At 35.8% G+C, this 15,302-nt stretch overlaps 1 protein-coding gene and 1 pseudogene across 15 annotated transcripts in view; one reads left to right on the forward strand and one right to left on the reverse strand.

Annotated features, from left to right (window-relative positions):
• Nucleotides 1-15,302, reverse strand: part of CDC42BPA (CDC42 binding protein kinase alpha) — a 322,452-nt gene that overhangs the window by 160,903 nt on the left and 146,247 nt on the right. For all 15 annotated transcript variants that reach the window (XR_005986974.1, XM_041750305.1, XM_041750332.1 and 12 more), the window contains exons 6-7: nucleotides 14,331-14,424; nucleotides 1,027-1,227 (exon numbers count right to left, since the gene is read on the reverse strand). Coding sequence is in view for 14 of the 15 variants with exons in the window: in XM_041750305.1 (XP_041606239.1) it covers nucleotides 1,027-1,227; nucleotides 14,331-14,424 (295 nt within the window). In the remaining variant the exon portion in view is untranslated. The remainder of the gene's footprint in view (nucleotides 1-1,026; nucleotides 1,228-14,330; nucleotides 14,425-15,302) is intronic.
• LOC121488076 lies at nucleotides 8,972-10,744 on the forward strand (annotated as a pseudogene).

The following is a 15,302-nucleotide window of genomic DNA, read 5'->3' on the forward strand; positions in this document are numbered from 1 at the left end:
GGGAGTTCAAGCAAGCCACTCCTGGTCACAAGATTTCTCTCTGTAATGCTTTCCGTGCTCTTTACAACCCTGCAGATAGCTATTCCCAGTCTTCCAACTCTCCATAACTACCTAGCAAATTATCCTGGCAGCCAGGTATAAGAGTGTTAACTCCACAGAAGGGTGTCAACTGGTTTATTTGTAGGTAAAGCAACTGCTCACAATGGTCTCACCGTCCTCTTACAGGATTTCTATTCTAGGTGTTTGCAACTGCTCACAATCTTCTGAGACCAATCAGAACCTTCCTCTTTTAATTACAATTTACTTCTATTTTGCTTGGAACTCAATGGATGAAGGTTCTATTAATTTGTTCCTATGGTGAATCTGGATTGTCTTCCCTGTTTTGATTGTAAATAAGACTAGAACAGGTATCCTCGTACATACATCTTGTTTAAACTGAGTATTTCCTTAGGGCAGATTCCTAAAACTGAAGTTGCTCAATCCCAAATTCTAATCATTTTTAAAGGCTCTAGATGCATACTTACAGACTTGTTGACAGGAAGGTCACATCAATATATTTTCCTATCAACAATATCTAACAATGTCCACCTCGCTGGGTTACTCAGAGTACAGAGTATAATTTTTCTTTTCATCTTTGCCAGGGGGAAAAAGAACATCTCAGTTTTATTTTGATTTGCATTTCATTTATTGTGGCTAAGGATGAGAATTTTTAAAATGTATTCTAGTCATGAGTATACTTAGAGTAAGGACATAGGTTATCTGCTTACCAACTCTGTTATTCTACTGGAGAGACCATTTAATTTCCTATTTATTAGCATTTCTAATAAAATGTAGGAGACGGTTAGAATAATTTTATGTATAATTTATGGATTTTGATTATTCATGTTCATCATGTCCCCTATTAGTATAGAAATTAGAATGCTCATTGTTTTTAAAAAAGATTTTCTTTTTAACTATCACATTACTTTAAATTTATTGTATGTACCATTTACCACATTCATTTGAAAAACAGTAAAATATACTAACTTTATGATTCATGATTTTTCCATAGGTCTCCACCAGAGATTCTGCATAAAATGGTGTTTCTCCATAAAGCATTTCGTACATACAGACCCCCAGAGACCACCAGTCACATTCAGGCCCGTATCTTCCTTTCCCATCTTCCATGGCTTGAAGGATTTCAGGAGAGATATAATCTGGAGTTCCCACAGCCACTGAGGACTGGACCTGAAGAAGTTCACACATTTTTAGTAATCTACTATATTAGAAACAAATAATTTTTAATTAAAAATATTTACACTTACATACACAACAAACATTATTTCAAAACAATTACAATTTTGTCATACCTGAATTTAACCTCCTTGTACATTAGTTAAATTGTACATAATGTCCACACTAACAGTTCTCCAGGTTCCAAAATACTATAAAATCTTTATTTTTGCCAGTAGTTCATTGACTACACTTAGGGTAACACTACAGTCATTAAAAACAAACTGAATATTTAGTACAGAACACTCTTATTATTGGTATTATCTAACCAACACATTCATATAAATAATGGAAGTAGGAAAATTCTACAATTTGTTTAAAAGAAAATTAGCCTGAAAAAACAGGCCAATACTTATAAGCAACCTGGAAATTATTTTGAAACACCTTAATTGAAATCTAAGGAAATAAATATTGATAAAATACTGCAAACTACTTACTAATTAAAAATTACAAAGGGGTTTGAAACATATTCTTCAAAAAATTAAGTCCCAATAGAGAAAAATAGTTGGGCATATAATTATGGGAAGTTAGATGCAAATAAGAAAATAATCACTAAAAATGATCCTGGGCACACTTTTTTTTTTAGAGCTAAAGGAGAATAATTTATTTATAGGATGTACACCTTTGAATGAATTATCCCCAAATCCCATACAATTATAAAACAGAAGCACTTAAATGAGTTCAATACAATAGAACAGAGTGAACCAATCAAAAAGAATATCCAGACAATGGGTCTCGATTGACTGTTTAAAGCGTGGACCAGGAGAAACCCATTTCTAAATGGCTTTTGAATAATCAATTATTTTTTTGTGTATATATTTTTTATTGGAGTTCAACGTGCCAACACATAGCATAACAACACCCAGTGCTCATCCCATCGAGTGCTGGGCACACATCTTGTAAGGTACTCAGAAGTAAAAGAAAATTGTTTCTTTGCATGCTTTAAATAAGCATATCAAAAAAAGAACATTCTCAAGATAGAATAATTGTTAATATTCTGGAAAAAATCATTCTTGAAAAAAATATCATTCTTAGTAATTATTAGAATGGACTTCCTCTTTGGTAATACTAAGATAAAGTAACTTGAAAACTCTTGCATTGGGAACTCTTAAGAATACAGATAAAATACAACAACCATTTTTATAAACATATAAATGAGCTCTTTAAAAAAAAAGATATTCTTAGGGACCAGTAACCAAATGTTTGAGAACCAAGGTGATAATAAGCATTACAGCAGGAGTGGAGTTGGGGAATGCTCGTTTCCATTTTCTTGGTATTTGGATTTTAATATACACATGAGGACAGGAGGACAGTCCTCAGCTTATATGTTTGAAGCAAGAGGCTACCCCACATGATAGCCTCTACTCTACAGGGTATATTGTAAGTGAAAAGGTATATTATAAAAATCTGCCAATATTTGTCAACTAATTATGACCTACCAATTAGGATTAAGTACAGACATTTTCCACAAAAAATGAGTGAATTTCCAGGTACAGACTCTCTCAGATAGACCTAAGGACACACTTCAGGAAACAAGAAATTTAACCCATGTGTAAGAATGTGACAATAGAAGCTATTGTGAACAAAGATATTAGTTCATACATATGGTTGTTAATTAGATAAAACAATGTCAAGTGGATGAGGACAAGGAGGAATAGGAAAAAGAGAAGGAGAAACACAGATGGCAAAGGAGGAGAGAAAAACCATCTAAAGGCTGAGAAATCAGATGGAACTAAAGTACCAGAAAACAGTAACGTGTTACCAAGGGAACAATTAGGATTCAAGTGGTTTAAGTTTCTTGTTTTCTCATCTTTATTTTTCACTTACTTTTCAATTATTATTTTTAATTGTGATAAAATACACACAACATAAAATTTACCATTATAACCATTTCCAAGCATATACTCCAGTGGCATGAAGCACATTCATGCTGTGGTGCAATCATTACCACTTTCCTTCTCCAGAACTCTTTTCATCTTGCAAACCTGAAACTCTGCATCCATTGAGCAATAACTCCCCACTGCCCACCTCCCACCCCACTCCAGGCCCTGACAACCACCACTATACTTTCTATCTCTAAATCTGACTACCCTAGGGGCCTCAAGAGCCATGAAATCATACAATATTTGACATTTTCGTGTCTGGCTTAAATCACTTAAGATAACATTTTCAAAGGTTACTCATGATGTATCATGTGTTAAAATTTCCTTCTTTTTAAAACTGAATAATATTCCATTGTATGTAAATACCATTTTCTTCATCCATTCATCTGCTGATGGACATCTTGATTACTTACATCTCTTGGATATTGTGGATACTATGAATGTGGGTGTATAAATACCTCTTAGAGTCCCTGCTTTCAATTCTGCAAAGTATATAGCCAGAAGTAGAACTGCTGGACCATACAATAATTCCATTTTTAATTTTCTGAAGAAGTGCCATAATGTTTTTCAGAGTGGTTACAGCATTTTACACTTTACATTCCTACCAACAGTGCACAAGTTCTAATTTTTTCACATTTTCACCAACAGTTCTTATTTTCTGTTTTATTGCAGGGTTGTGGGGTTTTTTGTTTTGTTTTGTTTTAATAGTAGCCACTTATTGGGAATGAAGTAGTATCTTTGATTTGCATTTCCCTAATGACTAGTGACGTTGAGCTTGCTGGCCATTTGTATATCTTCTTAGGAGAAATGTCTATTCTAGTACTTTGCTCATTTTGAATTTTTTATTGAGTTACAGATATTCTTCACGTATTCTGAATAATCAGCCCCTAAGTAAGATATATGATTTGCAACTATTTTCTCTCATTCTATTGGTTGCCTTTTCACTAAATGACTATGTCTTCCAAAGCAAAAAAAAAATTAATGGTGGTGTAGTCCTATTTATCTATTTTTCCTTTTACTGCCTATTGTCTGGTATTATATCCAAGAAATCATTGCCAAATCTAATGTCATAAAGTTTTCCCCTAAAAAAAAAAAAAAAAAAAAAAAAAAAAGTTTTCCCCTATCTTTTCTTCTAAGAGTTTTATAGTTTTAGGTCTCATATTCAGGTCTTTGATTAATTTTTAGTTAATTTTTGTATATGGCATAAGATAAACTGAGTTTCTTGTTTGGCTTAGGAATATGGTGGAAAATCTGAGACTCTAGACTTTTGGTAAACTTTAAACGTTAAAAATTTAAAGATGAACATTAAAATATTTGAAATAGAACGTACAGCTTTCAAAGAAGCAAATAAAATGAGAAATTAAACTAAACTTGACAAAGTCAATAGCAGGCAGAAAAGGTGGGGGGGTGGGAAGGGGGGAAGCATGCATGCAAACAAGCAAGCAAAACTTACAGTAAACAGTACAAGATCAGATACTAAGAATAATTAAATAAAAACAAATGCAAAAATGCAAAAAATAGATAATAAGAATAAATACAAATGTATTATCATGAAATTCCTAAATGGATTAAAATTTATCTATTAAAAGACAGCAATATCACACTGGGTGACAAAACCAAAATGAACAAATATTTTTTAAAATTAGCAATAATCTGTTTAAAAGGGATATACCTAAACATTGGACACAGAAAGGTTAAAAGTAAAAGGATGGAAAAGACACATCAGGCAGATGTTAAAAGAAAGTTAAGGGATCCCTGGGTGGCACAGTGGTTTAGCGCCTGCCTTTGGCCCAGGGCGCGATCCTGGAGACCCGGGATCGAATCCCACGTCGGGCTCCCGGTGCATGGAGCCTGCTTCTCCCTCTGCCTATGTCTCTGCCTCTCTCTCTCTCTGTGTGTGACTATCATAAATAAATAAAAAATTTAAAAGAAAGTTAAGCTAGCTATATTTCTATCAGTTAAAACAGATTCCTAGGGTAAAACTGTTATTAGGATTTTTAAAAATTCATTAACATAATTGTAAAAGAAAATACTCTGGAATAGTAATTCTGAATAATATACCTAACAACGTAGCTACAAAATGATTATGAAAACATTGATGATGACAAGGAAAAATTAATAAGTTCAGTATCATGGTAAGACTTTTTATTTATTTTTTTAAAATTTTTATTTATTTATTAGTCACACACACACACACACAGAGAGAGAGAGAGAGAGAGAGAGAGAGAGAGAGGCAGAGACACAGGCAGAGGGAGAAGCAGGCTCCATGCACCGAGAGCCCGATGTGGGATTTGATCCCGGGTCTCCAGGATCGCACCCTGGGCCAAAGGCAGGCGCTAAACCGCTGCGCCACCCAGGGATCCCATGGTAAGACTTTTTAAATAAAGATGATATAGCAGAAAGAAATAAAACTGGTAAGAATATAAAAAATTTGAACAACAAATTAACAACTTCAATCTTATGGACTTACATAGAAACCTGCACCCAGAAATTAAAAAGAGTGTATTATTTTCAAACAAGCAAATAACACTATAAAAACAAGCCTGTTATAAAGCAAAAAGCAAATCTTGACAAATGCCAGAAAAAAAAAAAATCAAATCAGCCCATTCTCCAGTAAAGTAAAACTGACAGAAATAACCAAATAAGTAAATACTATACTATTGATATTAAAAGGTACGTATCTAAATAATCAATGGTCCGCAGAGGTATTCCAACTAAAGTTGGAAAATATTTAGACTGAAAATAGTAAAATGCGCTATATATCAAAAATGATGAAGGAAAAGAAAAGCACAAGCAAACAACATTAGGATTGAAAAAAAAACATATAATAGAGACTTTAAAGCTAATAAGAGTACAATAGGAACATTATACCAACAAAATTGAAAACTCAGAGAAAATAGACAATTTTCATAGAAAAAGAAAATAACTTACCAAAACTGACTCAGGAAGAAATAGAAAACCAAAGAGACCTATAACCATTAAAAAATTTGAATCAATAGTATAAAATCTACCTGGAAAACAAACCAAAAAAACCAAGAGGAAAACAAAACCTCACCAACGCAAAGATGATTTAAAAGTGAATTCTACCGATTTCATAGGAAATAAACAACCCCTGTATTATATACACCGTTCTAAAGCCAAAATGGATAAGGGTAGAGGATATGACTACTCCCCTATCCATTTTATAAGGATAAAATAACCCAAATACACAAATCAGACAAGAACAATGAGAAAAAAATCATACTGCAATCTCAGAATAATCAGTCTCAGATACGAATCTTAGGTAACAATCCAATATAAAATATTAGCAGAGTAAATCCAGCAATTTTCAAAAATAACATCCTCACGATAAAGTTACATTTGGCCAAAGAATGGATGATTTAACATTAGACAATCTATCATTCATCAGTATAATAGATTAAAGGAAAAACACCCTTATATCATATTCTCGATGGATGCAAAAAATCATTTGATTACAACAATAACAACCATAACAACACATTCTTTTGCTAGTAAGAAACAGAAATTTCATAAAAAGAAACAAAAACTTTCTTAATCTTGTAAAGAATATCTACCAAAGGCTTACGGCAAATATCATACTTAACTTGAAACTAAAGAAAAAACACCAATCAGCATCAAGAACAAGGCAAAGCAGCTCCCTAATACCATATCTATTTAATATTGTACTGAAGGTCACTGATTGCATAAGGGGGGGAAATAGCATATGTAAGCATTTGTAAAAGACAAAACCTAAAGCTGATCATTATTTGTGGATTATATGATTGTGTACAAACCTAGAAGAATCTACAAATTATTTTGAACTAATAAAAGAATTAGCAAGCTTGCTAGTCTGGAGATGAGCATGCAAAAATCAGCTGTGTTCCTAAACAAAAGCAACAAGCTATTAAACTGAAAAAAATTTAAAGTTACCATTTATAATGCTCCATGCACCCAAAATCCATAGCATGCCTAGGAACAAACTTAACAAATAAAGGTAACAGATTTACAGTGAACATGATTATAAAACTTCAATAACAGACATACAAGAAAACCTAAAGCAAGGGAGAGAGACACCATGTTTGTGAAAGGGAAGATTTCATGTTATGGACATAAATTTCCCCAAAATTCACCTCTAAATTCAATGCAAGTCTACAAGCTTGTGTTTCTGAATGGGTATTTGTATATATGTAGATGTATGTATGTAAACCAATAATATAATTCGAACAATCATATGGAAAAGCAAATGGCCAAGAAAAGCCAAGACAATTATAGAAGAAGAAAAAGAACTACAGCAGGACATCCATCTTGGAAACTGACTTCCTACAAAGGTGTAGTGCTTAAGATGGCATAGTTTCAACTCATATGTAAGAGCCAAAAAGCAAGCTGACACTTGATTTGGAAAGTCACAAAATTTGGGAAAGGCTAAAATTGAAGCAGTTGCTGAGGTGATAAATAATGACCCACACAAAGTCATATAATCATAACATTTCAGAACACTGGGGAAAACAGAATGTCCCAAAAGCTTCTAGAAAAGGGGGGGGTAGTTTTAATAGAAGAACTGAGATTCAGAATGGTACCAGATGTCTCAACAATAAATTAGAAGACAATGCAATGCCTGCTAAATTCTAATAAAACTCATTTGAAATCTGTAATATTATGCCCAAACAAATTATCAATCACGTATGAAGGTAGAAGTGAAAGCATCTTTTACACATGCAAGATTATAAAATATTTACTTCCATTGGAACCCTTCTTGGGACCTACTATTAGATGAAGAGAAAGGTAGACATGGATTCCAGGAAACAGAGGATCCACTGCTAGACAGCAGCACAGTGATTTTTAAGATGAGTAAGATAATCCTTGTATATCATTACTACAACAGCCCAACAGAACAGTCTAGATTAGGAAGGGAGAAGGCAAGACTCTAGTATAGCTCTCTCCAAAAGACAAAAGAGAACCACTAGGTTACTTAATGTGTCTGAATGACAAAGGAATTATGGGCTGGAGAGTTTGGGGATAAACTGGTGAGAGTTATAGAGAAACAAGGAAAAGTGGTCACTTACACCAACAACAAAAAGATGTTCAAGAAAAGTATTGAAATTACAATCAACTGCATGGCAAAACTATGCATAATATTTGTATAGAATCACAGGGAATTGAACAGGATTTAAGGGAAGGCTTACAGTAAGAATATAGAAAGCATACGGGTTGGATGAGATGATATGAAATTAACAGGTAATATATAAAAGTAAATAATCAAAAGATAGTAGCACGAGTATGATAAGAAATCTTTAAGTAAAGGAAGCAACAGAACAAGCAGCCAGCAGTCTGAAAGTGTTTGCCAATAGTTTGAAAGTAAAAGAGATACAGAGGCAGAAAGAATAGAACAAATGAATGCAGTTTTTAGGACAAACCTTCTTAAAATACATATAAATCATTTTGATAAAAAAAATAATAATAGACACAAAACAAGTAAAAACAATTGTTCGTTAGTTTTCTAAATGGAGAATAAACATGCTATTATGTCCAGGAAAATTATTTTGAGATCATTAGTAAAGAACAAGTGACTAAGAATCCATCCAGGATTTCATTTTTAATTTTTTTTTTTTGTATTTATTTATGATAGTCACACAGAGAGAGAGAGAGGCAGAGACACAGGCAGAGGGAGAAGCAGGCTCCATGCACCGGGAGCCCGACGTGGGATTCGATCCTGGGGCTCCAGGATCGCGCCCTGGGCCAAAGGCAGGTGCTAAACCGCTACGCCACCCAGGGATCCCTCATCCAGGATTTCAAAGAACAAACTGGACACTGTCTTTGGGCTGATCCGTGGTAGACGTTTTGAGGGCAGCTGACCCACAGCCTATGCGCCCCACACCACCTCCCATGGAAGACTGAGCTGGCTGTGGAGCTTTCTCTCTTTGTCTCATAACCATGTCCACCAATGAGAATGCTAATTCACCAGATACCCGCCTTAACAGATTCAAGAACAAGGGGTAAGACAGTACAGAAATGAGGCAGCGCCAAATAGAAGCTAATGTGGAGCTGAGGAAAGCTAAGAAGGATAACCAGATGCTGAAAAGGAAAAATGTAAGCTCATTTTCTGATGACACTACTTCTCCACTGCAAGAAAACAGCAACAACCATGTCACTGTAAATTGGTCTGTTGATGACATTGTCAAAGGCATAAATAGCAACAATTTGAAAAGCCAACTCCAGGCTACTCAAGCTGTTAGGAAACTTTCTAGGGAAAAGCAGCCCCCCATAGACAACATAATCCAGGCTGGTTTGATTACAAAATTTGTGTCCTTCTTGGGTAGAACTGATTATAGTCCTATTCAGTTTGAATCTGCTTGGGCCCTCACTAACATTGCTTCTGGAACACCAGAACAGACCAAGGCTGTGGTAGATGGAGGTGCTATCCCAGCATTCATTTCTCTGTTGGCATCTTCCCATGCCCACATCAGTGAACAAGCTGTATGGGCTCTAGGAAACATTGTAGGTGATGGTTCAGTTTTTTCAAAACTTGGTTATCAAGTATGGTGCAGTTGACCCACTGTTGGCAGTTCCTGATATGTCATCTTTAGCATGTGGTTACTTATGTAACCTTATTTGGACACTCTCAAAACCTTTGTCGCAACAAGAATCCAGCACCCCCGTTAGATGCTGTTGAACAGATTCTTCCTACCTTAGTTCGTCTCCTGCATCATGATGATCCAGAAGTATTAGCAGATACCTGCTGGGCCATTTCCTACCTTACTGATGGTCCAAACGAACGGACTGAAATGGTTGTGAAAACAGGAGTTGTGCCCCAACTTGTGACACTTCTAGGAGCTACTGAATTACCCATTGTGACTCCTGCGCTAAGAGCCATAGGAAATATTGTCACTGGGACAGATGAACAGACTCAGGTTGTAATAGATGCAGGAGCACTTGCTGTTGCTGTCTTTCCCAGCCTGCTAATGAACCCCAAAACTAATATTCAGAAGGAAGCTACATGGACAATGTCAAACATCACAGCTGGTCGCCAGGACCAGATACAGCAAGTTGTGAATCATGGATTAGTCCCATTCCTCATTGGTGTTCTAAGGCAGACTTTAAGACATAAAAGGAAGCTGTGTGGGCTGTGACCAACCATACAAGTGGTGGAACAGTTGAACAGATTGTATATCTCGTTCATTGTGGCATAATAGAACCATTAATGAACCCCTTAACAGCAAAAGATACCAATATTATTCTGGTTATTCTGGATGCCATTTCAAACATCTTTCAGGCTGCTGAGAAACTAGGTGAAACGGAGAAACTTAGTAAAATGATTGAAGAATGTGGGGGTTTGGACAAAACTGAAGCTCTACAAAACCATGAAAATGAGTCTGTGTACAAAGCTTCATTAAACTTGATTGAGAAGTATTACTCTGTAGAGGAAGAGGAAGATCAGATTATTGTACCCAAAACTACCTCTGAAGGCTATACATTCCAAGTTCAGGATGGCACTCCTGGGACCTTTAACTTTTAGATTGTAGAGCTGAGACAGAAAGTTGTTTGTTGTGTACTCTGTTTGGTAGAAGTTTGTCTTATTGTTTCTCTACTAAGAACTCTTTTTAAATGTGTTTTGTTATTGTAGCACTTTTTACAATGAAACTATACTTGACCAGTTCCGAACTGTACAAACTGTATGAAGCTCCTCTTCTCAGTGGGTTTCTTATTTCTTTTCTTTTTTTAAAGATTTATTTATTTATTTATTTATGATAGACAGAGAGAGAGAGAAAGAGAGAGAGAGAGAGGCAGAGACACAGCAGGAGGGAGAAGCAGGCTCTATGCCGGGAGCCCGACGCGGGACTCGATCCCAGGACTCCTGGATCATGCCCTGGGCCAAAGGCAGGCACTAAACCGCTGAGCCACCCAGGTTTTCTTATTTCTATGCGGAATCTCCTATCTTACAGTGTCCTATAAATAAAGATTAAATTCCAAAAAAACCAAAAAAGAACAAACTGGATCAAGTTAACCCCTACAGACACAGTCCTCACTGCATTCTGGAACGCACGGGGATTTGGAAGGAAGGTTGCCTGCCTACTAGACTCCAGGAGAAGGGCCCCAGCTTTTGAGTGTATGGGGCGTACGACCTGCAGGACTCGGGAAACACTAGCTCTTCCCCTAGAATTCTTCTTCAGTCTAGCACTCTGCTCTACAGAATCCTGATCCCAAACTTCCTGATGCCACAGCCTCCCTGACTTGACTCTGTGTTTTCTCAGCTCGGCAAGTTCTCCCTTATCACGTCATACCTGCTGTTATCTGCTGCCCACCTGACGCTTCACATTCACACAGGTGTCCCAAAGCAGCACAGTTCCATAGACACAGTTTACACTGTTTGTGTTACTGCTTCTACAAGTATCATAGCCCTACCTGATGGTGTGATTATTTTTGTTTTCACACCCATCAGATGGCTTTTATGTAAATTTTGAAGAAAAGATGAGAGTCTTCTCTTTATCCTCCAGATCTTATTTATCATATCTGATATTCTTTATCCTAGGGATCTAAGTATTCAAATGGTATCCCTTCCTTTGGATTAAAGAACATTTTTTAGCATCCAAGCCTGCTGGAGATTAGTCTCTTTCATTTAACTGAAAGTCTTTTATGCACCTTCATTTCAGAATATTTTTGTTTGACATAAAATTCCTAGTTTACAGATTTTTTTTTCTTTCATGACTTTAAAGATACCATTTCATTATTTCTGATGAGAAACCTATGGTTATCCTTATTGTTTCCCCAAAGTATGTAATAGGTTTTTAATTCTGGCTGCTTTTCATTTTTCCCCCCCTTACCTTTAATTCTCAGGAGTTTAATTGTGGACAAGTGTGGTTTCTTTTAACCTTGAGGTATACTAAGATACTTACATTTCTGTTTTTCATCATATTTGGTAAGTCTGAGCCATCAATCCTACAAATTTTGCTGCTCCTGTTTCATTCTCTTTTCCTTCTGGTATGCAAATGATGCAGCTCCCTGAGCCTAGATGTATTTTGCTTCAATTTTTTTCCTCTCTCTTCTTCAGACTGGATCATCACATGACCTTTCTTCAAACTCACTGGCACTTTTTTCTCTTATTTCTAATCTGCTGTTAACCTCCTTCTGTGAATTTTTTATGTCTATTATTAAACTTCGCAAGTTCTAAAAGGTCCATTTGATTTCTTTTCCTTCTGAGATTCCTTATCTGAGCCATCTTTAAGACTATACTTTGATTCCTTAACGATATTTATTTTAAAAAAACACATTTGGGGATCCCTGGGTGGCTCAGTGGTTTCGTGCCTGCCTTTGGCCCAGGGCGCGATCCTGGAGTCCCGGGATCGAGTCCCGTGTCGGGCTCCTGGCATGGAGCCTGCTTCTCCCTCTCCTCTGCCTGTGTCTCTGCCTCTCTCTCTCTATGTCTATCATAAATAAATAAAAATAAGTTTAAAAAAACACATTTATGATAGCTTCATTACATCTCTGTCTGCTAAATCCAACATCTGTGCTACCAAAGTTTCTACTGACTACTTTTATTTTTTAAGTCTGTATTACAATCTCCATCCTATCCTCATTTTTGTTTGATCTGGTGATTTCTGATTAAACGTTGGTCACTGACAGAATTATTCAGAGGATGGACTCTGTTGTCTTCCACTGAAGATCCTCAATTATTATTGAAGCAGATTAAAAAAAAAAAAAAAACCACCACCTGATCTCCTTGAATAAGGGTTAGCTTACAATTACACTCTTTGGAGCAGCTTTGTGGAAATGCTAAGATTCATCTCAATCCCCCTGACTTGGAGGACCACTTTTCAAACTCAGTAAATTTTATCAGGACTTGGATTTAGACTGTTAGGCTTAGAGTAAGTCTCACATGTTATAAAGGTGTTAAATAGCTCTCCAGCCAAAACCCCAGTGTCCCCACGTGCTATGTCTCCTCCAGCACTGCTTGACTTTCAGCAACTTGTTCAATTTTCAGATGCACAGCATCTATTATTTGGTACATCTTACGTCTTATACTGCATATCCACAGACCAATCTTCAGGAGACAGCCCCATCGGCACACTTCAGGCCCTCTCTCTGAACAACTTCCTCTTCTCCAATATTAAGAGCTACAGACTAACAACTAAGTCGGTCCTGATGTCTTCCCCCTCAGCTCTGGAGGACTTCTACCCTTGGCTCTAACTCTAGCTTTTAGCATAGAGCCTGCAAACTGCCCCCGTTCTGGGAAACTGTAAGGTATATCTCATGGATACATTTCTCTTAAAGATAACAGTCTTATGTTGCCTATTTTCCACTGCCTGAAAACAGCTGTCCCAAATATTATGTACAGTTTTACAGTTGTTCATAGTGAGAGGACAATTTGGTACCAATTACTCCTCTCATCATGGCCAGAGGCAAAAGTTACATAATCTGTTTTGTTTTTTTTTTAAGTTTATCTCCTTAAGATGAATTTTCAGAAGTCAAATTACTGGTCCAAAATAATAGGACATTTTCATGGCCTTTGGAGTGTATTATGCTAAACTGCTCTCCAAAATAGTTTCTGCCAAGTGAAATTATATCTATTTGGACCTCTGTTATACAGCCAGGAAACTGAAGTAAAAACAAAACAAAACAAAACAGGGAATAAAATTGGGGCATATAATCTTTTACATTTATATGAGGGACCCGGGGTTATTAGAACTAAAAACAAATGGGAATGTAAAACTAAATCAATGTTGAGAGTGTTCTGATGAAAGCATTCACTTGTTTGCATATTGTCTCTCAAAAAAAACTTGACAACTAGGAAAGAAAAATCTAAAAAATAAAGGTGAAGAAGCAGCCACATTTTCTTTTTCCGACTGGGACTTATTTTTTCACCTCTCTAAAAATGACAATATTTCAAGTACAGTAACAAACAGTTCAGCTAAATAAGAAACGAAGTTCTCATAAAAGATACACGCATCAATCTTAAGCTCATTAATATAAGAATGAAAAATGGCATAGGACTTTATAAACAAACCCTACTATGAATAAGTATGCCTAAAAGCCATTGTAGGAAAAGTTGGAGCATAGAAAGACAAGTGGATGGATGGATGGATGATTACGTAACATAAATAGACATTTTCTAAAACAGAGAAGACAAGTAGCAACAGAATTATCTGTTGGTAAAATGGCTTAATATTTATCTTTATTTACCGTTCCATCTTCCATCAGCTTCAGACAAGAACCAAAATCTGCTAATCGAATATGTCCATTCATATCCATCAATATATTGTCTGGTTTGATGTCCCTGAAAAGACAGACACATTCAATTTTTAGTAGGGAAAAATAAATATAACCATTTACTTGATAAGATAAAAATTAGCCTGAAAATCTCAACTTCTTTTAAAATTAATACTCTAAGAACACCTATTTGACTATGTTATGGGTTCAAATCCTGGCTCTGATCCATATGGAAACTTTCTTTGAAACATGCACTTTCAGTGTTCTGGAGATAAAAAGCTTTTTGGCAGTTTTTTGTCTTTTAAGGTTTTTGGTTTTGTTTTTAAGAAAGGGAGGGCAGGGCACAGAGGGAGAAGAAGAGAAGTTTTAAGCGGGCTCCACCCTCAGTGTAAAGCCCAACACAGGGCTCGGTCTCACAACCCTGAAATGGTGACCTGAGACAAAAATCAAGAGTCGGACACTTCACTAACTGAGCCACCCAGTCGCCCTTTCTCGGCAGGTTTCATTCAGATTAAATTAATTTAGATTTGCACAGATTCCAATAAGATCACAGTAGGCCTACTTTCTGTATACAGAGAAGAGCCATAATTACTTGATACACACAAAACATACTTTCCTCTAGCCCATGAAATTGGAGAGGGAAAAATACACTTCTTAGACCTTGAACATAAATATAAATAAATAAATTTTCAATTGCTTCAGGTCAAATTGCAAAGAAATTGCTTCATAAAGCTAATTTTGAAATACAACTGACACAACTGCTTAGTAGTATTTATGTTATATAAAGCTATTTATAGATGTTAATTCAAGATATCTAAATCTAATTAACAAATTAAATCACACCAGTTTTTGTATTTGTTTCTACATTTGAAGGAAAAGGGGTGTAAACCCCTTTTAGTAAAATAATACATAAAATGATTCCTTTAAAGAAGACCCATCAAAGTG

This window comes from Vulpes lagopus, chromosome 1, assembly GCF_018345385.1.
Source record: "Vulpes lagopus strain Blue_001 chromosome 1, ASM1834538v1, whole genome shotgun sequence".
Classification (NCBI taxonomy): domain Eukaryota; kingdom Metazoa; phylum Chordata; class Mammalia; order Carnivora; family Canidae; genus Vulpes; species Vulpes lagopus.